This window comes from Pseudoliparis swirei, chromosome 18, assembly GCF_029220125.1.
Source record: "Pseudoliparis swirei isolate HS2019 ecotype Mariana Trench chromosome 18, NWPU_hadal_v1, whole genome shotgun sequence".
Classification (NCBI taxonomy): Eukaryota; Metazoa; Chordata; class Actinopteri; order Perciformes; family Liparidae; genus Pseudoliparis; species Pseudoliparis swirei.
In genome coordinates, this window is record NC_079405.1 from 10,444,907 (window position 1) to 10,469,557 (window position 24,651).

General features: G+C 41.4%; 2 protein-coding genes across 4 annotated transcripts; one reads left to right on the top strand and one right to left on the bottom strand.

The window, feature by feature from the left end:
* The first annotated feature begins 50 nt into the window (after nucleotides 1-50).
* Nucleotides 51-19,823, top strand: mars1 (methionyl-tRNA synthetase 1). Of its 3 annotated transcripts, none has more exons than XM_056437316.1 (22): nucleotides 51-264; nucleotides 4,375-4,465; nucleotides 5,192-5,270; nucleotides 5,597-5,728; nucleotides 6,383-6,458; nucleotides 6,733-6,917; nucleotides 7,946-8,055; nucleotides 8,994-9,110; nucleotides 9,520-9,723; nucleotides 11,235-11,436; nucleotides 11,553-11,627; nucleotides 11,860-12,030; nucleotides 12,474-12,569; nucleotides 13,300-13,417; nucleotides 13,505-13,718; nucleotides 15,047-15,178; nucleotides 16,608-16,712; nucleotides 16,980-17,175; nucleotides 17,836-17,907; nucleotides 18,201-18,227; nucleotides 18,516-18,632; nucleotides 19,222-19,823. In XM_056437316.1, exons 1-22 carry the CDS (start codon nucleotides 162-164, stop codon nucleotides 19,369-19,371), a joined length of 2,772 nt encoding a protein of 923 aa, XP_056293291.1. In that variant the 5' UTR covers nucleotides 51-161; the 3' UTR covers nucleotides 19,372-19,823. The 3 variants fall into 3 exon arrangements, with proteins under 3 accessions (XP_056293291.1, XP_056293292.1, XP_056293293.1); XM_056437318.1 differs by having other exon boundaries at nucleotides 159-264; nucleotides 5,170-5,270; XM_056437317.1 differs by lacking the exon at nucleotides 18,201-18,227.
* Nucleotides 19,824-19,927: 104 nt separating this feature from the next.
* On the bottom strand, nucleotides 19,928-24,102 carry ddit3 (DNA-damage-inducible transcript 3). The gene is made up of 4 exons (XM_056437319.1): nucleotides 23,948-24,102; nucleotides 22,453-22,513; nucleotides 21,890-22,098; nucleotides 19,928-21,682 (listed from the first exon to the last, which is right to left on the bottom strand). Exons 3-4 carry the CDS (start codon nucleotides 22,043-22,045, stop codon nucleotides 20,900-20,902), a joined length of 939 nt encoding a protein of 312 aa, XP_056293294.1. The 5' UTR covers nucleotides 22,046-22,098; nucleotides 22,453-22,513; nucleotides 23,948-24,102; the 3' UTR covers nucleotides 19,928-20,899.
* Between the last annotated feature and the right edge of the window lie 549 nt (nucleotides 24,103-24,651).

A 24,651-nucleotide genomic window follows, 5' to 3' on the forward strand; every position in this document is an offset into this window, starting at 1 on the left:
ATCTTCGCCATTTGTAAAAGGGCCAACCGTTCTTGCATCAGCGTGTGGGTGGTACCACGTTCACCAGCAAAGTTACAACCAGCTGCTTCTTGTCTCGTTTTAAAGTAAAATAAATATTGCCGCCGTAAAGCTAGTATCAAGTCCAAGTATTCATCGGCCAGATGAAGCTCTTCGTCAGTGAAGGCAACCCGCACTGCCTCAAGGTGTTAGCTGCTCTAGAAGTGACCGGAGTTCATTGTGACGTCCAGTATGTCAACCACGAAGGTAAGAAAGCACGGTTAGCTAAACATTAGACCTAATTTAATTATAATTGATGACCAATAACTTATTATAACGTATCATTGTAAGGGGGGGGGGGGGCTGTCAAATTTTAGCTGAGTTTGTGAATCTGGAAGAGAAAGCAAATGTGAGTTATTTGTAGTTCTGATCAAGTGCTAACTGTCAATATCTGAGAAGCAGCGAGAACTCTTCTTGCACACCACTGCTTTGTTTGTTTTGTTAAAGTGCTGTTTTTTTCCCGTGTAGCTTTTGTATCGCAGTACAGTCAAACAGCTGTTGACATCCTACCTGTCCAGTAAACAACAGCATTCCTTTCATGCCTGGAACAGTCCCGGGTTTACCTGAATTGTTTATTTCACTGTTAACTTCCAGTTGTGTGTCAGACACAATCAAATATCTTCTTTTTTGTACCTAACGTTAGTACACGAATATAGTGATTATCTCTGAATGAGCATTGTTGCATTCAGGTTATTACACCGACACATCTGGGAATTTACACATTGATAAATTATATTCCTTTGTCAATTCCAGTTATTCAAAAGGGGAACATTTGCCACATTTGATGTGGATGTTGAATCAATGCTGATGGTAAATTGAGTCCACTGAAGGAGAAAAGGGGGTTGCTCTTTTGCTGTTAAATTGTGCTTGTGTCGTGCCAAGTACTGTTTTCCCCTTTGAGATGTGCCAACCATGGCTATAATTTTAGCATTAGGCTCTGCCTCTATGTACCAGGATTACTTGTGTGCCAGGGGTGATTTCTCTCCCTCTGATGAATGCAATAAACTCACAATGTGACCTAAACAGAAAAATACAACCACACACATCCTGAATCCAAGTCTCTCTCTTCTACCAAATATAGACAGACTTATTGCTTCTTTAACTTGTTAACAAACTGTATTTAAACTCAACAAACACAAACTGGCCAAAAACAATAATCTGTTAGTCTTTCCACTGTTTCAAACAATCATAAATTCTGGTTTGGTCGAAATACATCTTTCATTCACCGAGTAAAAAGAGAAGATGCGTCGGTTCTCCACACTGTATTCCCGCGCTGTTTGTCTGCAGCGGTGGCTCGTTGGCGACTCACTGCGTCTTCAAAGGCAGACCATTAAAGTGTAAACATACAGTGACAAAAGGCCCTCCTAAATAAAGTGTTCTTCTTTCCAATAATCAGTTTGCCGATCCCGTGCCTCCATCCCGATGCCACCTCATATAATGTAGAGACACTGATTAGCTGATATCCTGCAGCTGAGGCCAATTAGGCCTATTGCCACCTGTTTCCTGAGCCACTCCCCCACATACCCCCACAGCTGGTCCTAACTACACCCAGCCTCCACATAGCCAAACCGTGGCAATACTACCTCCTGATCCGTCACGTAATGCCATTGGACCCAAGAAGTATTTTCCCCATAGACCCACATTACGAAGAACTGTAAACATGTGGTAAATAAACTTTGCGAATAAAATTAGGTCCTAAAAGCTGTAAACCTGTAAAGTAATTATTACATTAAACTATTACCTAAATGTAGGCTGCGGGAGTAAAAAGTACAATATTAGAAGTGGAAGTATAAAGGTGTATAGAATAGTAATACTCAAGTGAAGTTCAATTACCTTAAAGTTCCACTTAAATACAGTGTTTGAAGTTATGCTAATGTACTTTCCAGCACTGGTCAAACCCAATACCTAGCATGTTTAAAAAGGTGTACTACTTAAACTCTATATTTAAACACAAGTTTGCAATGCTGAAACGGTTGCTTTAATTAGTCTTGTTGGAAAAATTATATTTTTCCAAAGCGCAGTGAGGCTGTATTGAACCTACCAACCGTTTCAGTTCAGTATCCGATCAGGCATATCATCACTTATAGGCCGTTCAGCCGGCACCCAACAAAGAAACTGCAAAAGACCTGAAAACTCATTTGTATAAAAAAGAAAAAAGGCTAATTTATGAAGAGAGAAAATAAAGAAAACATCTGTACGTTGATCTTGATTTCAACCAAATTGCCCGTCCTTCCTTTAATGGCCATGTGACCAATAGTTGAAACTGTTTTCCAAAGAGAGGCTGTTTTTACGCAAGGAGCCCTTTTAACTCGTTTTTAAAGACGTTTAAGACACTGTGACTGTGGGTATTTCTCACTAGATGCATTGTCTTGTGGAACATCATGTAGATGCTGCTGTGTAAGGAATAAGATTATAATTCAACAGTAATACATCTCCGCTTTGGGCTTATGCTGCGAGAGATGAGGGAGCTGGATCACAGAGATAGATAACCAAGACCATCTGGCATGCAGCCCCAGTTTATGAATGAAGGGCCACTCCATATTAGGTTTGGAAGTACATTGTTTTATATAAGTCACTATTTATTTAGTTAGAAATCTGTGGAACAAGAAAGTAGTGGGTTGATTGAACTGAGATAATCTCAGATGATCTGTATTTTCTTATTTATCAAATCAGGGCTCCAGACTAACTTTTTTTACTAGGAGCACAGTGGCCCCTAACTTAAAATTTTAGGGGTGCACACTATAAATCGACTTGCAAAGTTTTCCCATCATTTTTACTGTATTACTGATAAATAATTTGACAATATACAATATTATGCCTGTTTGCCTTCATGAACTGCAAAACATTCACAACAGAGAACTCTTCAGAAGTTACTGTATTGAGTTTGAACATAATTTGAGAGAAAACATACCGTGAGCATGTGCATGTTGCACTTCGATGTGGCCAATCAAAACATTTGTTGGTTTCCCTTGTTGCAGGATCCTGGCATATATGATTTCACACTCTTTTGTTGACGTATCTGTGTCCCCATCAATCATGATTGACAGATAGGAGCGTCCTTAATCTTCTCGTAGGTCTTCCGTTTCAGTGTATCTGCGATGATGCCAACAAACTGTGCGCATGCTGTGTCGTTATTGAATGTTGCGTTTAGTTTTACACCATTCTTCCTTTGTAGATCAAGTTGGCCTTTAAATTTCGTAAAAGGCAGTTCTTCTTCGGCAATGAAATACACCGTGTTAAACGTCAATAGCAATTCGGCCTCCTCGGCGCACTGGTTAGCAGCCTCTTGTCTTCTGAATGCGACTGGGAGTGGAGCTGCACTTTCATTGCACAGGTCGCGGCACATTTTATGTTTCAGACTGGCGTTGTGTTTGATCAGCGTGTCGTGTTTTAATTGTGTAGTGCCAGTCTTATCAGCACATTTCTTTTCACACATTAGCCTATAACCGTGGTCATACCCCCCCTTCCAGCTGTCAATCATTCCCCCCCCCCACCCCCCCCCCCCCGCTCTCACACACAGGCCAGCCTTCTTCTTCTGTTTTCGTCTCCCTTCTTCTTCTTCTGGAGTTAATGTCGGTTAGCAAACCAGTCATTCAGGCATTACCGCTAACTATAGTGGGCTGAAGTGTAGAACAAGTTTGTCAGCAACAAAAATATTTAATAACAAAAACAAAAAAAATCTGCTAATTTACTGGTCGCGCATGCGCGAGTTGATGAAAAATGTACTCGCACTGTGTCTAATTTTAGGCGCAAAATGCGACCATTTGGTCGCAGTCTGGAGCCCTGCAAATGATTAATTGCATATTCATTTTGGTGAATGCATTTGGAATTGTTCACATTTCTGCTGTATTGAATTCTAGAGTCACCTTATCATATCAAATGGTGTTGTTGAAGTGAAGGCACCAGTAAAAAGAAAACCTCATGTGAAGATAAATTACAGATTGGGATGATGAAATCCATGACCCTCTAATTGACCATTGTGTTCTTCATAGGTTATTCTAATAATTAGTAAAGTATAGAGGCTGAGAATTTGACCTCAAATTATCCTTTAACCATTTGGGAAATCTTGTGTTATTAGTTAGCCTTGAAGATGTAGCATTGGATTTAAATATAATATAAGGAACTAATGAAGTGTTGACATAAATTAGTCTCTCTCTCTCTCTCTCAAGACACCCATTAGAAAGGTGGTTTGCAGCATGATGATCACTGTTGAAGAATCCAGTCAAACTCATCTAGAAACAGGCTTATCCGCATAACAATCCTTTCTGCTGTTGTGCGTATACTGAGTGAACATTGTGATTTATTTTTTACTTCCAGAGAGAGTGGTGCCCTTCCTTAGCCGTCCAGCCTTGCCAGCCCTGCTCCTGCCCGGTGGTCTGCACCTTTTTAGCCCTAATGCCATCTGCCGGTCAGTAGACTATGGACCTTCATATATGAATGTCAATGCCAAGTTGGCATGAATGTGGAAGCTGCTAATCATTGCCTCTATATAATGTTTCAGATATGCAACATCCTAAATGTTCACTTGGAAAAATAGCTTTTCACTTATCTCAATTGGTATCTCGTCATGTAGAGAGCTCAGGCTGTAATTGCTACGGCTTTAGTGCTGTGAGCCCTGTAAATTAAATTTGAGTTGGATATCTCAAAACCTGGGCAAATAAAATCTAAATTATACTGTATACCTCGATACCCGCTGTGGCTCAGGGGCAGAGCAGGTTGTCTTTGATCGCAAGCTCCTCCGGTCCATGTCGATGTGACATGTAGTGTAAAGCGTGGTCGGAGGACTAGAAAGGCGCTAAACAAGTCCATTTACCATTTATACCAGTCATACACATCCATGTTCATATGTAATTGAATAGGATGAATGTGACGGATCTGGCAGCGTATTAATTTCAAAATATGGCAATTATACTTTAAACGGAGGCCTGGAAGAAAATATGTGAAATGTTAAATGAATTTGACTGAATGATTTCATGGCAATAACATTTTGAGTCACACTGTAATTAAGTCCTAAATGTGAAGATGTCATTATGGTTGTTTGTTTGGTACATCAAATATATATATTTTTTTTCAACCAAACAAGTTGAAACTGATTGACGGGACTTCCTTCAGTTTTCCATTTGAAACTCCTTAGATACCTGTTTGAAGTAAGTGGACAAGACGCCAGTGAGCTTTGTAATCAGTGGCTTGAATGGGAGGCCACAGATCTTCAGGTAAGCTCTTCATAAAACCTTTCATTTTGCCTCATAATCAGATGTATAAAATATTCCACTCATGTCAGTTCATGCATTTGTACATTGTCTTCAGCAGAATCCTCTTACTGTTCCTCAATGTCTTGCCAACGGGCACAGAAATCCACACAGCTAAATGATTAAAGCTCACGCTTTCAAAAGAACAATGTACTGTAGAAATCTATCAGCATGCTCTGTAGGCTTTAAGAAGACAAATTGTTTAACCTCAGTCATGCTTCTCTGGCTTACAGCGTGATCCAATGTCACTCAATCAATTCCCTCTTTTTGTGTCTTTTTTATTTGTGCAGCCTCCACTGCTACAGGGCCTTCACATGGCAGTGCTGCAGGGGAAAGGATCCGAGGTGTCCACGGTCCTCCAAGGACCCCTAGACTACATGGAGCAGAGCTTGAGCGAGGGGAACACGCCATATTTAACTGGGGTACAGCACCAACATCCCTGTTTAGCTAGTGCACGACCAATATTTCAGTGCCAATTTAGTTATCCATGTACAGACAGGCATACTCACTCAAAGAAGGCTGGTTCAGGCTATATATTATTTCAACAAGTAAAAAATGCATCATGTCTCTTTGGAAGCTCAGCGGAGCTAAACTGAGCATCTCCTCTGTGCCACATCAGGCTCCTCCGGCAACATTTATTTTTATTCCTTTCTTTTTTTCCAGCTGCTGATGTTAGATGCTAGTGATGTATTTTTAAGTTTAAAAAGACTCATCTGGGGAGGAGCCCCCTCATGTAGCAGATGTGCCTGTGTGTGGGCGTGGGGATCAGCTCTCTGTGGTATTTGAAGCCCTTGTGGCAACTAGTCATCTGCGTCTGTCATATATATTTCATGTGTTCAGAAATATGTCATGTTAAGTCTCTTGGTGATTGGCATGGCTCGGAGGAACCCTGTGCAAAGCTAAAAGAACACTGGTATGCACACACACCGAGGCAGTCGCAGCAGAGCACACTTCATATTTAGTGAGATTCAAGCACAAATAGCGGTTAGGTTTTTGATGTGATGAGGGCAAAGGACACATGGCGTGTTCAGGAATTGTGTGTGTTAATTGCTAACAGAAATAATGTTGTGTTTCAGGAAGCTGTTTCAGTGGCCGATGTTGTTTTGTGGGCTGCGCTCTACCCCATTTTATCTGACCCTTCACTAGCATTGGGTAAGTACTAATACACTTTACAATTTTCTGTAATTGGCCATCTATAAATGAAGAAAAATTTCTTTACACTTCAATTGTGCTTCTATCCTTATTTAAAATGGTTCTTTTCTGTTTTCCTTCATTATCTTCATTAATTTAATTTTGTAAATGTCTTATTTAGAATTTTGTGATCTCTGTGTTTTAACGCCCCTTACTGCTTCCTTTCAATTTCCTTTTTTTGTGTTCCCCAATACCCCCACCCCCACCATTTCCCTGCCCTTTTTCCATCTTCCAGGCGAGCGCATGTCTGTGAAGGCTTGGTTTGACCGCGGGGTTGTCATGCACAGTTGCCAGTCTGCTGCTCAGAAAGTGCTGCAGGGGAAAGGCCTGCAGGGCATGAAGATCTTCATGCAGAGGCAGCCTGCACCTCCGAGCAGGCAGTGCAGAGACAGGCAGCCATGCAACAGCAACCCTGCTGAGGTATCAGATCATTGGGATAACGATCTGACTTAAAGCATTCTTACTGATCACACATTTGAGATGCTTCAGGGACTAACTACACGTGTGCTTTCGCCTCAGGAAACATGTACGCTCTGGGAGCTTTCCAAGAATACGTCTTGCCTTATTTTCCTCGAGATCTATAGATGCACGAACACAAACAACACCGTGCAAAACACATGTCCTGTCACACGTATCCTTTCCCACATTCTAAGTCTTCACCTCACCGTAGATTGTAGGAAACATTTAATGCATTCAAAGGGTTGCGCGGCTCGTATTCACTTCACCTAAAATAAGCATTGCTCTCCTGTAAAGCAGGTGCAACTTCTGTCTTAGAGTTAACCTGGCTGTATGAAAGCATGTAGAGGTTACATCACTTTTTCTTTAACCTCTGTTCTCTCTCTTGTGTGAGCATGGGAGGATTTTAACAGGTGTAAATTAAATGTTAGCAGCCGCACTCCCTGTCAGAGGAAATGGCGGGGTGTGCGTATTGGGTTTGCTTAATGCTTTGGGTTTGAGGTCAAAAGATCAAGTTGGAGTTGGTGATATAATTCTGAAACATTGGCGGTTCTTGAAAAGGATGGCCCCTGTTAGAAAGGACACATCTCCATTCTGTAGGATTCTAGGGACGGTCATCAATAGGGTCGGGAACTTGAGCAACTCTCTTCAAAACCATAACAGATGTTGAAAAATACTGAACACGATACTAACACTTAGGATATAATGCAGCGCTTCTTATGTTTTGCTTGTTAACGTCGTGTTTATATGGAGCTAATTTTGATATCAAGTTCAGTCTTTGTGAGACATTCTAACATTTCAAATGATTTTTATCTGATGGAAATTACTCAAAGTACAATTTAGAGGGTTTAAAAATAGAATTGTAATCATGAAAAGTTAATAAATTTGCCAGATTAAACCAGAATTATCTATTTGGGGAGATTAATACACTTACAAGCTGGTCTTTGTTTAATTCCCAGCCGATGATTCTCTGTGTCTAAATGTTTGTTTAGGGTGAGGAAAGTGAGCGTGTGGTGTCCGTAGAGGAGATGGAGGCAGCTGCTCTAACCTGGAGCAAAGGTTTGACCGACGGTCCTTTGGCTACAGACAGACAGCACCCCATGTAAGTCATAACACGTTTCCCATGCTAGACACTAAGCAGAGGCTCTTATTCAGGGGTCAGAGAGTGTGTATGGTGGAGGTTAATAGTTAAGGATGATATTTGATATTTGATGTTGTGATGATCACATCACCGAAGACCCACAAACTAGAATATTACCTCGCAACTTCATGTCGCTGAATCTAGCGACTCGTACAAACTCCTGAAAAGAAAAAAATTTACGAGCTGAAGAGTCGAGTGAATTGGGCTGGAACATGTCGAGATATGACCCTGAGGCTGTAGACACAACTCTTAAAGAGTTACAAGATGGGAATATTGAGGTGAGACATGTTTTCATGCTCTGTTAAATTTTGAAATTTGGAGCTCTTTTGCTTCCATAAAATGTCTTCTTTCAAACTGGTGGAAAGTAAATCTATTGGGGACATTTCACAGCAAAATCTATGAGTTGCATTGTTTTACACTATTCTTCTGTACTGTCTTCATGTGAAAAATGTATGGAAATGTCTGTTTTCTAGAATTACGTTTTTTCTCTTACGAAGTGCTCACTTCAGTCGCGCTTACCAACCATGTTACGGTTACTTTCCTATACACATTACATTTTTACGAATGTTTTGTTCATATATCATTCATATCTGGATTATTGGAACATTTTATTCTTAGAAAATGTGAAAATAAATTATGGTTTCTGATAATCTTTTCTGGTTTATGGAGTGATGCAAAGAGATATTCAAAATTCCCCTTTCTCTTCTGGAAATGTATGCAAATTACCACATATATTTAATAAAATGATGTGTTATTTGCATATTAAAACATTTCAAAAAAAGATTATCCTAACCTAAGTAATCAACTGGAGTTTAATTTTTGATTGGGGTATCTATTAGTTGAAATGTGTGCCCCACCTCTAGTGTCTCTTAAAACCCCATATCTGTGTTTCCCATCAGTTTGCCAGAGGAGGGCAAGCGAAACCTCCTCGTGACCAGTGCCTTGCCGTACGTCAACAACGTCCCCCACCTGGGCAACATCATTGGCTGCGTCCTCAGCGCTGATACCTTCTGCAGGTATAACGCTTGTGACTCCTTTTATTTTGTCTACATCCTATAGGTACTGCTATTCATGAACAAAATATCAATGTCTTTTACCAAACATGTACACAAGAGTATACACAATCTTGTGCATTTATGATGTACAGGCTGTCCGGCATATGCAAACCTGTAATGTATTTTAAAGGCCTTCTCAACAATACAATGAAAGGGTCTTTTATTCGTCCTTTCTAACTGGTCATTCATTCTCCACTCATCCTGCTTTCTTCCTCACTTGGCATCACGTATTCACTCTAACTCCCCATCGTCATCGCTCTTTTTGTCTTTTTTCATTCTTTCTACATTTCTTTAATCTTTAGTGCATCTTTCTGCCATCCCTGTTATATCTTCCTGTACTGACTCACATGTGTCCGTCTTCTCCTCAAAGGTATGGCCGTCTGCGAGGCTGGAACATCCTGTATGTATGTGGCACAGACGAGTATGGCACAGCTACAGAGAACAAGGCCAGAGAGGAGGGTCTGACACCGCAGCAGATCTGCGACAAGTACCACGCCATTCACTCTAACATCTACAAGTGGTTCCAGATCGACTTCGACTTTTTTGGCAGAACCACAACCGAAAAGCAGACTGAGTAAGTGGAAGCAGGGGAAGAGAAAAGAGGGAATGGGGTTTTAAAAATGTATCTAATCCATGGTTATGTGAAAAATGTAAAGACGGGGCATTTCCTTCATCACACAACAATGATAAAGATTAAGATAAAGCTGAACAGGGAGTTCTCCAATAATAATCCAGATTTCTCTCGGCGACCTGGGTCTTCTCTTGGGTGGCTTGTGGTTCTAATCAGCTTGGCTTTGGTGTAAAAGGGCAAACACGCTTCCATTGGCATACTATAAAGTTACATAACATAAGATCACTATAGTCTTACAGTAGAAACTGGTGTGGTTGTCTAGCCCTCTCAAGCATACATTCTACTCTCCTTAATCTCAGAGATTATTCACCCTGATTATAGAATGTGGGTCATTGCTTCTGACATTTACCAAACAAAAGAATAAAAGCCAACAAGCTTGAGACACATTATCAATCTGTCTGCAACTACAGTTATCATGCTCTCCTGAGTACATGTTAATAACAAAGGTGTGTGTGTGTTGGGGTGGGGGGGGGATTCAGTCACGTGAGGCTTTCTTTCATTATTAGATTGTATGTGTTTTTTAAGAAACTGTATTGCTTTTTAGTACTTAACTTTTCAGTTAACAGAAAGGAAAGGCAATGGCAGAGTCAATACAGGACCAAATACATTGGACGGTTCATAGTTTGGGACGTTTAGTAGTAAATATTGATGCAGTAACTCAAGTCTAGAGGGAAAATTAATCGTTTCAAAGTTATGGATTGTTGCTCTAAGGAATTATTGAAACAATGGAGTTGCAGTGGCTTCTTGTCAGAGTGTGTATGGATCAGGTGTCAGATTATGTTTTGGTTGTCTGGGTTTTAAAGACCACAAAGTATATTTCACCATCTTATTTGAAATAAGATGGTGAAAGATGTGTTTTTTAATATTTATTTATATTCATTCTTCAGTGAAGAGGAGACTTTAATCCTTAAACTTGCACATAGCAAGGATTACAGGGATAACAATGTGTGTTGTTTTGTGGGCTTTTCTTTTATAAGTAAAACATAAAAGGCATCAAACAGCATGCACCACAATCTTTTTCTTTGAGAAGTGAAAACAGCCCACAGATTAAAGACTTGTGTCTTGAATCATGAAAGGTACTTTAGATGCTGGGTTTTATATTTGCAAATCCAACACTAAAGGTTGCCATAAGCTTTAGTAACATTTTACTTCATGTTTAATTTGAACAAACTAATAGCACATACTTTTTCCTATCTCCCTATTATTTATATTATTATTTCTATGGCTACATGTTTTGCTATATTGATCAAAAACAATGTACATACTTTTCTAGCCAACAGGGAAGAGTTGTTTTAATTTGAGTTGGGAAAACAAAAGGGTTTTGGGGTTTTACTGACTAGTTAGTTCCCACATAAAATGTGCCAGTATGTTCATGCACCTTGTTCACTACGATGTTGTGATTGCATCCCGTGCACAACCCTCTAACTATTTTTGTCCTCTCTTATCCTTTTCAGGATTGCCCAAAATATTTTCTGGCGACTTCACAAGCATGGTTTCCTCCTGGAAGACACGGTGGAGCAACTGCGTTGTGAAAGCTGCAAGCGCTTCCTCGCCGACCGCTTCGTAGAGGGCATCTGTCCCAACTGCAGCTACCCAGAAGCTCGTGGTGACCAGTGTGACAAGTGCGGGCGGCTCATCAATGCTGTGGAGCTGAGGGTGAGTTAGAAGGAGCGTGTGGACGATAAAAGGCGAGAGCAAGAGCATGATGAATCCGCGTTGGCAAATTGATATCACATTTCTGTTCGCTCGGTACTGACGGCTGTCCCTTTCAGGAACCCCAGTGTAAAGTCTGCAGGCGGACTCCAGCTGTACAGTCCTCCAAACATCTTTTCCTGGACCTGCCAAAGGTATGCTCTTCATACTGCATAACTAATAACGTGGGTAGCCCATTCTTTAGACATGGCTTTTTTTGCTTACAGAGTTTTTAGTCTGTTTAAAAAGTACAACCATTAAGTATATAGAAGATTTCATAGTCAGACACCTTGTTATCTTGTCATTTTATGACGTAAACGTCTTTACTCTTTTCTTGAGCAGTGTTTTGGTGTAATGATGTTCATTGTCGCTCATTCTCTCACGCAGCTAGAGGCTCAGTTGGAGCAGTGGCTGGACAAGTCAATCAGCACCGGAGACTGGACCGCAAATGCCAAACAGATCACTCGCTCCTGGCTGCGTGATGGACTCAAACCTCGCTGCATCACCAGGGACCTGAAGTGGGGAACGCCAGTACCGCATCCTGACTTTAAAGAGAAGGTTTGCTTTGGTCACCCGAAGTAAAAACTATTTGTTATTGATAGTTAATTCTAGAGTAGAAAAGATGCACTCTCCAATTTGTTTTTTATTGAAGCATAATAAAGCCCAACCACTCAGCTTAATTACCTGCTGAGGAGAAAATGAATGCAAACACTTAATTCAGGTTCCTAATTAAACATTGAAAATGACGATGCACTAGCTGTTTACAAATGTTCAGTTGCTGATGCGACTGCAGTGCTCTCTAATAGCACACTGGGAGATGCTGTGGGTCTAAATATGTAACACTGGCGCTTCTTTTAGTACTCTCATCTAAATGTCTCCAAAGACAAATGCATATGGGAATTTTACTCAAGTCATCATGTGCATCTTTAGGATTTTCCATTCCTCCTTTCAAATGATCCAGAATAAATGTATTTAAGACAACGTCTCTGGTGCTTCCGCAGGTGTTCTACGTGTGGTTTGACGCTCCCATTGGTTATCTGTCCATTACTGCCAACTACACCGACCAATGGGAGAAGTGGTGGAAGAATCCTAATCAGGTATTCAGCTCGACCCTGGCTCCTCCCCCAAAACACACACACACACACACACACACACACACACACACACACGTCAGGAGTTATTAGCCGAGCAGAGTACTGATGCACAAGGTTGGCACAGATTGCGTCCTCTTTGCAACACACAGTGGGTCTGATTGCTTTTTTCATTGCTCCATCTGGTCTTTTGCACTCATGTTAAGAACACTGTAATTGCTGGTCCCATATAGCCCTAATGTGAAACAGATGAAGACATACCCTCTTTGATTATAAATAACATGCACAGTCAGTTTTGTAATCACCGCTACAATACACACGCAGTATAATGTGATGGAGACTATTTTAAGTCTAAAGCCTCAACATGAATAGTCTTCCATAGGTTTCTGTAGGGCATGATGCTGTCAGCAGCTTTACTTAGAAAGGGAAAACTGTGTGTGTGTGTGTGTGTGTGTGTGTGTGTGTGTGTGTGTGTGTGTGTGTGTGTGTGTGTGTGTGTGTGTGTGTGTGTGTGTGTGTGTGTGTGTGTGTGTGTGTGTGTGTGTGTGTGTGTGTGTGTGTGTGTGTGTGTGTGTGTGTGTGTGTGTGTGTGTGTGTGTGTGTGTGTGTGTGACAGAGAAGGAGAAAAAGAGAGATGGGGGTTGGGGAGAGCTGATAAGTCCTCTTTGAATTGGATGATCTCATGATGATCTAATATGATGTCATCCTCAGTGCAGTGTTCTGTCTCTGTCACTAGGTGGAGCTGTACAACTTCATGGCCAAAGACAATGTGCCTTTCCACAGTGTGGTGTTTCCATGCTCTCTTCTGGGAGCGCAGGACAACTACACTCTGGTCAACCACCTCATTGCCACTGGTGAACACCTTTTTACACCAGTTGATTTGTTACTAATGTGTTATTTGACTAATTTGAGGAGTAATTTCTGCTTTAACTTTCCCACAGAGTATCTGAATTACGAGGATACAAAGTTCTCCAAGAGCCGTGGTGTGGGTGTGTTTGGAGACATGGCCAAGGACGCGGGCATCTCTGCAGATGTGTGGCGGTTCTACCTCCTCTATGTGCGTCCAGAGACACAGGACTCAGCCTTCTCCTGGGCCGACATGGCTCTGAAGAACAACTCTGAGCTGCTCAACAACTTGGGAAACTTCATCAACAGGTGGATGATAGTCATATGTTTTATAATTAATTCCTTCATTCCATAAGTGATTAGTAAATAGTCGATTTTAGACCTTGGTCAGAATTCAATTGATGTCCCGAACAAGGTAACGTGCACCAATCTCCTCATGCTACTTGTTCCCAAATTGCTCAAATTAAGTTAATTTGAGGTTTCTCTCAAAAAGTAAATATGCATCAAAACTGTCATCCAGTCCAATTAACAACCACGTTTTCAGATTGTTTTATTCAATGAAAATAAAGTCTGTTAGAGCAGTAACTATTACAAGTGACTCACCCTAGCTTTCTAAATTTATTTGGGATGGTGTAATTTAGCCCTAATTACATCGCCTCAAATGATTTTTTTAAACATCAGGATTAAATCCCACATCAAAGATTTTTCTCAGCATCTTTTTTTTTTTCAAAGTACCTTGATCTTCAAAATTGGTCTCGGGCAGCGACGGTGATGCCTAATTGGTTCCAAAATATCTTGTAGATTGCATCCGGCCTAAGGTGTTGGAGGTAAAAAAAAGTATTCTGCTTCAGGAAATTATTTCTGTCCCTGCCTGGATCCAGTTACTCAATCTTTACATCATTAGTGACAGTGTGTCCATCTTTAGCCCGCTTTTTCAAATTCATAAATGTTTCTGTTGTTTGGTTGAAACGTTGATTGTCCACTTTGTCAGCTTGACAAATTGACATGGCGAGGCCCTTTTTTACCAGCGGCAAATATGACTTTAGAGATTACGATGTCTCAGTTATTGTAACAGTGAGAATGTTGCTCTTTATTATCCCAAGAGGAGAAATCTCACGGCTTCAGTTTGTCTTCATAAATTAGTTTCACTAATTTAAAAACTCAAACAAATGTGTCATGCGGGTCACTAAAGGTTCATGCTCACGCATCAAAATTGCAGTTCATTGTACATTTGACAGTTGTCTGGCAGACCTTCTTCAGAGGCTGAGAGATGTGTAAAATATAGAACAGTCCGTTGCATCAGACGTGACAAAAACGTTCTCGCTACCAACCTCTTCCTCATGTACACATAAAAGTCCTTTTAAAAATCACTGTGTCCAGACACGGCTACTACGTAGAGGTCGATGAAGGAGCGGTGGCGAGGCTCAATGCAGCACACGGTTGTGTTAGTTTACACTAGCAGAGCACTGTGTATCTGGCAATACAATTTATAATTTATAAACAATTAACAAGTCAAACCACGTGGCCTTCTCCTATTTTGCTCTCGCTGACTTTCTCACTCCTTTCCCATATTTTTCCCTGACCCCCATTTCTTTTCATCTGTCTTGTTAAAACCTCCTTCTCCCTCTCACCTCCAGAGGTGGCATGTTTGTCACGAAGTTCTTTGAGGGCATTGTGCCTGTGATGGAGCTACAGCCGGAAGATAAGACGCTCCTGGCTCTGGTGGGCTGGGAGCTGCAGCAGTACATCCAGCTGTTGGACAAAGTCAAGTAAGGCTCATGGACCGTCAAACGGTTGATGTTGGGATATCAATTTATTTAATCTGGCTTTTAAGAAGTAAAACTCTGCCTGTCTTTAATTTGACAAATTCAGTCATTAAAAATGATACAAGTTTTAAAATGTACACTACCGTTCAAAAGTTTGGGGTCACTTAGAAATGTCTTTATTTTTCAAAGAAAAGCACTGTTTTTTCAATAAAGATAACATTAATCAAAAATACACTCTATACATTGTTAATGTGGTAAATGACTATTCTAGGTGGAAACGTCTGGTTTCTAATGAAATATCTCCATAGGTGTATAGAGGCCCATTTCCATCAACGATCACTCCAGTGTTCTAATGGTACATTGTGTTTGCTAATCGCCTTAGAAGACTAATATCTGATTAGAAAACCCTTGTGCAATTATGTTAGCACAGCTGAAAACAGTTATGCTGGTGATATAAACTATACAACTGGCCTTCCTTTGAGCTTGAAGTTTGAAGAACAAAATTAATTCTTCAAATATTAATCATTATTTCTAACCTTGTCAATGTCTTGACTATATTTTCTATTCAATTTTCAATTCATTTGATAAATAAAAGTGAGTTTTCATGGAAGACACAAAATTGTCTGGATGACTCCAAACTTTTGAACGGTAGTGTATTTGTAAAGTGACGGTGAAACATTCTGCTAGATATTTGGACTTGCGTAGATTCTGAATCATTCCACATCACCGAGGATCTGACATGGTCAACGAACACAGACACTCTGGTGAGAAAGGCAAGGCAGCGCCTCTACCACCTCAGGCAGCTGAGGAAATTTAAAGTTTCCCAGAGGATCCTTCAGTCCTTCTACTCTGGAGCTGTAGAGAGCGTCCTGACAGGAAGCATCACAGCCTGGTTTGGCAACTGCTCCGCTCAGGACAGGAAGGCTCTGCAGAGAGTAGTGCGTTCGGCTGAACGCACTATTGGAACTACACTCCCCACCCTGCAGGACTTGTACACCAGGAGGTGCAGAACCAGAGCCGGCAGGATCATGAAGGATCCTCACCACCCCAACAACAGACTGTTTCAGCTGCTGCGGTCAGGCAGGCGCCTCCGTAGTCACGCTGCAAGAACAGAGAGACTGAGACGGAGTTTCTTTCCTCAGGCCATCAGGACTGTGAACTCCGACCTCACCAGGACCCCCACATAGACCCACACAACTGCCCCTCTTAGGCACACACACACACACACACACACTTAGTGTAAATATTGTACTGTAAATATTGTGTTTTTTATTGTAAATAGTGTGTACTTGTTGCCCTTGCACATTCCTGCTGAGCATTGCCACTTTCATTTCACTGCACACCCTGTGTGTGTATGTGACAAATAAAACATCTTGAATCTTGAATCTTGAAGTTGACTGTCAGTGTCACATTATCATCAATTTTCTTCCAGAATCCGCGATGCTCTGAGACACATCCTCAACATCTCTCGCCATGGCAACCAGTACATTCAGGTCAATGAACCCTGGAAGAAGATTAAGGGAGGAGACACAGAGAGGTGAGAAGGCCTTGGCCAACACAATATGTACAGCTGGAGAGTCACACAAGGGAGTCGGATCTGTGTATGTAAATTCTCGTTTTATATTAAAACGGAGACGAACCGCTCACCTTTTTGAAAAAGAATTCCTTCATGCACAATCATGTATTTGTAATGAACAGTCGACAAGAAGAGGAGTAGATGGGATGTCATTTTGATCCATTGTTTAAGAAAAATATTTAGATTCATGATGTGTCCGACTGACTGAGCTCCGCCTCTCCTCTTCAGGCAGCGTGCGGGCACGGTCACCGGGGTGTCTGTGAATATCGCCTGCTTGCTGTCAGTGATGCTGCTGCCGTACATGCCAGCTGTCAGCCAGACCATCAGGGATCAACTCAATGCCCCTCCATCCTGCGTCAATACCATGTTGCAAGGCACTGGCACCTTTGTGTGTTGCCTGAGTGCCGGCCACCGCATTGGCACTGTGAGTATAACCTGAAGAAGGTACACACACACACACACACACACACATACACACAGTTCATACATTCATACCTGCGGACCCTCCTGTATGTTGACGCTGGGTGATACAATGAGGATGCAAGTTAACTGTCAATATTGTAGTACTCTAGAGGACATTGTAGTCGTGTAAACACACACACACACACGTAAGAATAATAGCCTAAACGTGTCTTTAGGGCTCAGCCATTTTCTCTCAGGCCACTTGTCCCTTCAGGCCTAATTTTGGTGACCGGTGTCTGCAGCAGCCTGCCAACGCTGCATTAGATCTCCAAGGCTCTCGTGATTTGTAACGGGGCTCTGGAGATGAGGACAGCCGACGACACGGTTCTAATGGCAGACGAACACAATGCGCACACAACTTCTCTGACAGATCACGCAACGCTGCATTGAGGATTTGTGATCATGATCCAAACTCTGCAAATGTCTCAGACATCGTTATCTTCTTACTTACTTGCATAATCCTCTTTGTTCCAAGACGAGCACAAAGAGTCCCGAGGTAAAACTTTCCAGCAACACCTGCCTTCGGCTGGAACGACAATTGCACATTTTTTGAAATAATTGTACATGTATCCTTTTGAATTTCTCCTTTTTCGTTCCCCCTGCCGACCCCTTCCATTCCCAGGTCAGTCCGTTGTTTCAGAAACTGGAGGTGGACCAGATTGAGGCGTTGAAGAAGAGATTTGGCGGACAGCAGGTATTTGATGTTTATGATCTCTAATGGGCTGTGCATGAGTTCATCCAGGTCTTGTAGTAATATAGGTTGACTATTTATGAATGATGAAATGAGAAAGAATTGATAATTCGCGGCCATTCAGGGGCTTTTGTCAGACTGTCGCCCCGCATATGAATTTCTACATTGAAGTATCTGTCTTTTGAAACATGATGTAGCGCAAACTCACTGTAAATGTTTAAATGATGTATTACGCATCCATCACATAGATACAAATAATCCCTCTCCAAAACCTCTTCCCAACTGTCTGCCTCTAGCCTGAAGATGAACCACCTAAAAAAAAGGTATCGAGTGGTATTTGTTTGAAGAGTCACTCCTCTCTGGTTATGCCGTGTTAATATTGATTAGCTTACGCCTTTACTAACACGTCCTCGTTTTTAGAATATTACCCTCATCTCCGTGTGTCCAGCGTGATTCACTGTCCATTCACACTTCATGACTCATAAAATCATGTCTACGTTTTGAGTGAAGAGTGCTATTGTCTGAAATGATGCAAGAGATCTCTAGAAATAATAACCGTCAAAATGCCACAAATTCTAAAACATTTTGTTCTAAATTCTTTGTGTTCTCAGACGACAGCTCAGAGCGCCAGCAGCACCCAGCCGGCCGCTGTGCCAGCTGCCGTGGCGTCGGTGAACGGAGTGGACCCAGAAAGAACCAAGCAGCTCACACAGGCTGTGACTGAGCAGGTGAGTTAGTTGAGCCGCCACTCGTAAACACAATTCTTCGATTTTTATTTTTATTTTATCAATCCGTCATTCGAACAGAACACGAGACGAAATGTATTCAAATTTAATTGTTTCGTCTTTATAATAATCTTCATAACGGGAATAAAACGGAGAGCATCTTCCGTAAAGGAACACACACACAAAAACGATCTTCGTGAAAAACCAAATCACGAGCAACAAACCGCTGGCCGCTGAAATAAATAGTGGCTAATTTTTAAAAGCTTCATCTAATCAGTAATTTTATTTGTAGAATTATCTAGTGCGGTTTAAGTTTTTTTAATCAATTGGTTGAAATAGTATTGGCTTTTCATGATCTTTGAAATTGTGCGTTTACTCGCAACTATGAATGCAATTACATTTTTGGGGATTAATTGTTTAAATTCCCATCATTTCCAAATCAAGACAAAGGCGTATATTTACTAACTCACAAATTGACGCCTTACTGAATTGCTTTAAATTTTGTATGAAAGCTGCCAACCTGTCTATAAAAGCTGAAGGTCAAATGAAAGGTGTGATGAATCTGTTAACCCTGACATGTTGTCTGCCACAGGGGGAAAATGTGCGAGTACTCAAAACCCAAAAGGCGGAGAAGGCTGCCATCACAGCCGAGGTGGCCAAACTGTTGGACCTTAAGAAACAGCTGGCTGGGGCTGAGGGGAAAAGCCCTGAGCCCGCACCTCAGAAAGACAAGAAGAGGTGAGGCAGGAATGAAGGGGAAGTGAAATCGAGGAGGTTAGTGAGAGGAAGGGAAGAGTAGACTGGTTTTGAGGTATTGTGGCGAATAGGAACAAGATGTACACTAAAAGAGAGATAAGGGTATTACCTTAAGGCAAAGCCGTGACAGGATCTAAGACAATGTGGTGTTGGCACTGAGGACTAATGAAATGCTGGATGGGCCGACGGGGAACCGAAAACACACAAAGAGACTCCAATGAATACAGCTACAGAATGGAGGATTTTTCCAAATCCCTACACCAGAAGAAACTGATTTTATACTCTCCCTGTGATAGTCAGCATACGATATCAGTGTTGGAAGATGCGTTGTACATTTAAAGATTTTCTTTCTTTTATCCATGGAATTGTTTTGTTTTTTTGCCCCCATTTGCTACAAATACCTTTTTTTGGATCCAGAAAATAAATTGATTACATTCACCTGAAAATTGTTTTTCTCCCCCCCCCCTCTCAATTCACTCTCGTTTACACACAAAAGAATCAGTCATACACTCACACAAATAAACATTACATGACACGAGAAATTGCACATTATTTTTCTTTTATTGCAAATTGGGGATTACAATGAAGGATAAAATAATTGCTGTTTCAAAATACATGTATTTGATGCCATCAATAATAAAAAGCCATGCATATTACTCTACGATTACCAATTTGTATCTACAGGTAGAAAATAAGTGGATATGTTAGCATTTTACAGTAAGTCATTACAGTACAGTTGTGTATATAATACAGCGTGATATAAAAATAGTAAATGGTGATCCTCCTAAAAATTTCCATATTGATAGAAAAAGGTCAGCTTATCAAGTATAGCCGGGTCCTATTTACTTTATCTAAATACACACACCATGGGTTATAAAAAAGTAAGAAAGATTAAGAATTTGCTTCCAAATAACAAAATCATTCTCTCATACTCACAGCACTGGGCACTTTCAGACTTTTCCTGAGCTCCATAACTCTTTACAAATTGGGGCAAATGATCTCTGCTCGCCAAATTGCAGCCCTTAACATAGGAGTTACAATTATTGCAAAATGGTGGGAATGGATGATGGTGAAATGCTCTCAATTAAGTTGTTTCTGTTTTTTCTGTCCACCAAACGCTCGTAACTGTTATCTCTGCCATCCTCTATGATGGAACTTGTCAGACATTCTTAAAAAAGACAAACATTCATCAAAACCACGGTATCATTTGCATTTAGAGCCGTCTGTTCTTCCTTTTCCTAAATACATGCTGTGTCTGTTTAATTTTGCCGCATTGCTGTTGCGGCCCTTTCGCTCTGTTCCTTTTCTTGTCTCGTCTTTTTCATCACTTTCCTTTTTCTTTCCATTTTGAGCTCTTGTGATCAAAAATCCACTTGCTTATAAAATATATATCTTTGGTTTCCATCCTTTCCTGTCAGAGGCATTTCATAACCACCATATTACACCATCCCCACCACTGCTTATTCCAATTCATTAGGACCTGTCATCTTTTCTTCCCGGCTTTCACTTTCTCCTCATTTCCTGGTGTTCACTAGTCTCTCTATCAGGGCTCTCCGTGTCCTCTGTACCTCCTCTCCCAGCCTGTCAATCTCTGATTTCAAGTGCTCGTTCTGCTCCGTCAGCTCCTGCACCTTTCTCTCGTTGTCCTGCTCTCTTTCTTTGCGACTCTTTTTGGCCGCTGATGAGGATGAAGATGTGTGCTTTGTGGAGGAGGCGAAACTGGACAAGGCACTGTTGTTCCTCTCGCTGGTGGTCCTCTTGCGTTTTCCCAGGCAGGAGGACGGGTAGACGGAGGGTGACGAGACGGGTGAGGAGGGAGAATAACAAGTTTGTGATGGTGACTGGGAGGCTGAGGAGGAGCAGGATGCAGAATCTGGGACACAGGGCAGTTCCTCCTCGCTGGCTGAGGGAGACGTGGGATGGACATTATTAGCTTGGTGGTGTTGATGGTGGTGGTAATAATAGCCTCCGCTGATCACCGCTCCACTCGGATCCACCATTCCCACTCCTCCTTCACTCAGCAACTCGAAAAACTCTGGAGGCAGCAGATCGCTGCCGCCTCCCGTCGAGCCATCGGCCCTTCTCCTACTCTCAGCCTCCGTCCGCTGCTCCTCTGCAACAGCTGGACTCAAGCAGGAGGAGGAAGAAGAAGAGGAGGATGAGGCGGTGTGATGCAGAGGCTGGGTGTCGTGGATCTCTTCTTTCGTCCTCTGGACACCCTCGCCCCACGTCTGGCCTCCGTCCGTCAGCCACGTCAGAGAACAACTCTCCAGAACATCCAGAAACTCCGGCTCTTTCTACAAACACAAAACGGAAAACGTCAACACCTTCCGAAACAAGTCGAGTATCACCGGATAAAGTTGATTTCACATCACATGGTATACGAATGATGGCTAAACACCCCCCCCCCCCCACACACAAATGTAATATTAACCAAAATACGTTGAACGACAAACACTCACACTCACGGGTGTGATATCCATTTCATTCTTGGAGCTACTGACCTCGGTGCATATGGGGGCACGTGCCAGTTTTGCCCCTCCCGTGTCGGAGCCGAGAATATCCTGCAGGTCCTCATACCACGCCTCCAACTCTGCACCACACAGCGGCCCCACGCCAGGGGGGTATGGCGGGGGTAGGTGTAGCCACTCGGCAGTCATCTCGCCAGTCAGTCGCAACACACAGGTACTCGGCCACACGGTTCACACTGGACCTGAGGGGAGGGGGGAGGGGGGGGGCAGACACGCCTTGTTTGTTTGTAGTACTGTTTTGCAACTTGTGTTATTGTTGGTAGGTATGCAGTTTAAAGGATGGTGTTGCATCATTACTGAGTTGTTCAAGAAGACCATATCTTTATAATTATTTACACCATAAAGAAAAACTAGATTAAAGTACAGGATAATGTGTAAACGACTTAGTTGTGACATTGAGTGAGGAAATGACTACTTCCTTATGTTAAAAAGAATGTTGATGAGAATATGTTGTATTAAAATATACTGATTGGCTTAAGTCTTAATCTTAACTTCAACAACATGCAGCACTCCGAATGTCAAATGTGAGAGCTTACCTTTGAGAAAGTCTGTTAATCAAGTCTGCCAATTTGTTGGAGATAGCTTGTCCCAACAATTCTGTAGAGAGGGAGAAAGTATTTGATAGGTTCGTTTTTTATACAATTTTTTTTTCTTCTGATGGCTGATGTTTTAGACACAAAGTGTTGATTTGCACAAATACAGAGCATTTAAGGCACGTGCCTTAAATGCAACATTAATGCTAGATTTTGAAAATGGTGAAACATGTAAATAATGATTTAAAAAATAAATTGTCAATGTTAAAATCATCAACAAGGATGGATGACATAAAATGCATGTCTCTTAATTCTTGTAAACAAAGACCAATGTTCTCTATTGCGCCCCCTGCTTTCTGCGGTACTCCGAACACACTGGGGTCGATAAACAAGTGGTTAAAAACGACGAATAGATCTCTACTGATCTCTCCAGGTCTCAGTCACGTCGGCTGCGCTTCTTTTCTTTTATATTATTATTACTTGAAAATGTCTAGAAGAAAAAATACTGAACAAAAGCCTTATAAATCCTACGTTTAATGTAGACAGTGTGGAACTAAATCGTTGAATTTAAATAAAGAATTGTATTAATTTTGTTCTTACAATTGGAAAATAGAGGGGAATTAAAACATAATTCTAACCGTGATTTATATTAATAAATTGCACGTGATAGATAATAAAATGTATCATCTCAAGTTGTCAAATGTTAAACTTCCTGTGTTATAGCGCAAGCATTGATCACTTTTATTTGGTAAAGCGTAATAATTATTTTCTGACGCGATTCTTTTTTTCCTAAATTGAAATATCTTCTTCGTGAGTTTAGTTCCATGTCCACTGTACGCCAAGACAATTACGTCATGGAAATGTATGTCCAGCAGGAGGAATGGGCGAAACAAAAGGAAACATACAGAGAGGAAAAGAGTGTGTTGGGAGGAGAAAGACAACCAACACAACATGTGTTCATTCATAAGGAATTAATTACTATAAACGTGTTGGCTAAAAGTGGAGAAAACACTTAACGTTAGCTGTCAAATAAAAGCGGTTCCGCTTCGAGTGAACAGCCCCCATTCCTGCCAGACGTCACGCGGAGGAAAGTTATTTTATTTGTAATCAAATTATATTAGACTTCAAATTATTAAATAGCACGAATAAGCTGTTGTGGCTTCAACGCATTTAAAACGTGTCACACTAAACAGCCAAAATGCTTCTTAAAAAAAACTTGGTGGCTCAAAGTCCGCCTGAGCTTTGACAAGTTGTCAGACAGAAGCAGGCGACACAGAAAACCACTCCGTGGGAAACGTGATTGATTAAGACGTCTGTTGTTCTAAAAAAAAAGACACTTGTATAGCTGCTAAAAACATGCCTTGTTGTAGTTTTGTTTCCCTCTTCAGTAACATTACATCAGACCACTCCAAGTTCAGTAACGTGAGCCGTTACTCCCCGAAAGACTGACAAAACACCGACTTGTCAAAACTACTGGGGTAAAAAAATCTCCACTTACCCTTTTTTTTTTATTCGCTCGCCTTCTCGACTGTCTTGAACTCGAATGTGGATATTTTAGTAAAAATTGGTGATAGCTCATGTTAACCATTGTTCAGTCTTCAGGGCTGAATGTGATTTTTCGGAAACTCCCGGTGGTGCTTATATCGAGAGAGCGGCCAACCGAACTATGCATGGGAAGGTAGTTTCGCCACAGCCTAGCGTGGATGTGGGTGACTGACGTTCCAGCGGTCCAATCAGAAAGGCGGAGTTAAGATCTTTTCCTTAACGACATCCAATAGGGTAGCCTAAACATAGCGCCGAGGCGGGGTCTAGGGTCGTCTTCGCTGCTGGTTTTCTATCAAGCCCGTGCAGCCTGTATAGTTTGTACGAGCAGCAATTGTGATGCAGTCATAAGACGGCCAGGACGAATTTGGGGCGTATGGGAGTCACATGAAAGGAATGATGCAATGCTTGGCAACCAATTTCTAGCTTGGGATAACACCAGCAGAATCAGAACATGTTTTATTAAACAGTGTTGGCTCTAACTAAAATCTAAAAATATACATATATGCATGGGTATCTAATTTCGAAGAATTGTTTGTTTCCGGAACACAAAAACTGAATCGATTTTTTTCACGAATTATTTTATCGCGAAAAAAAAATCCATTTAGTGCTTTCTTGTATTTTTTGTTTGTTTGTTTCATTCGTTGTATTGTCAGTTTT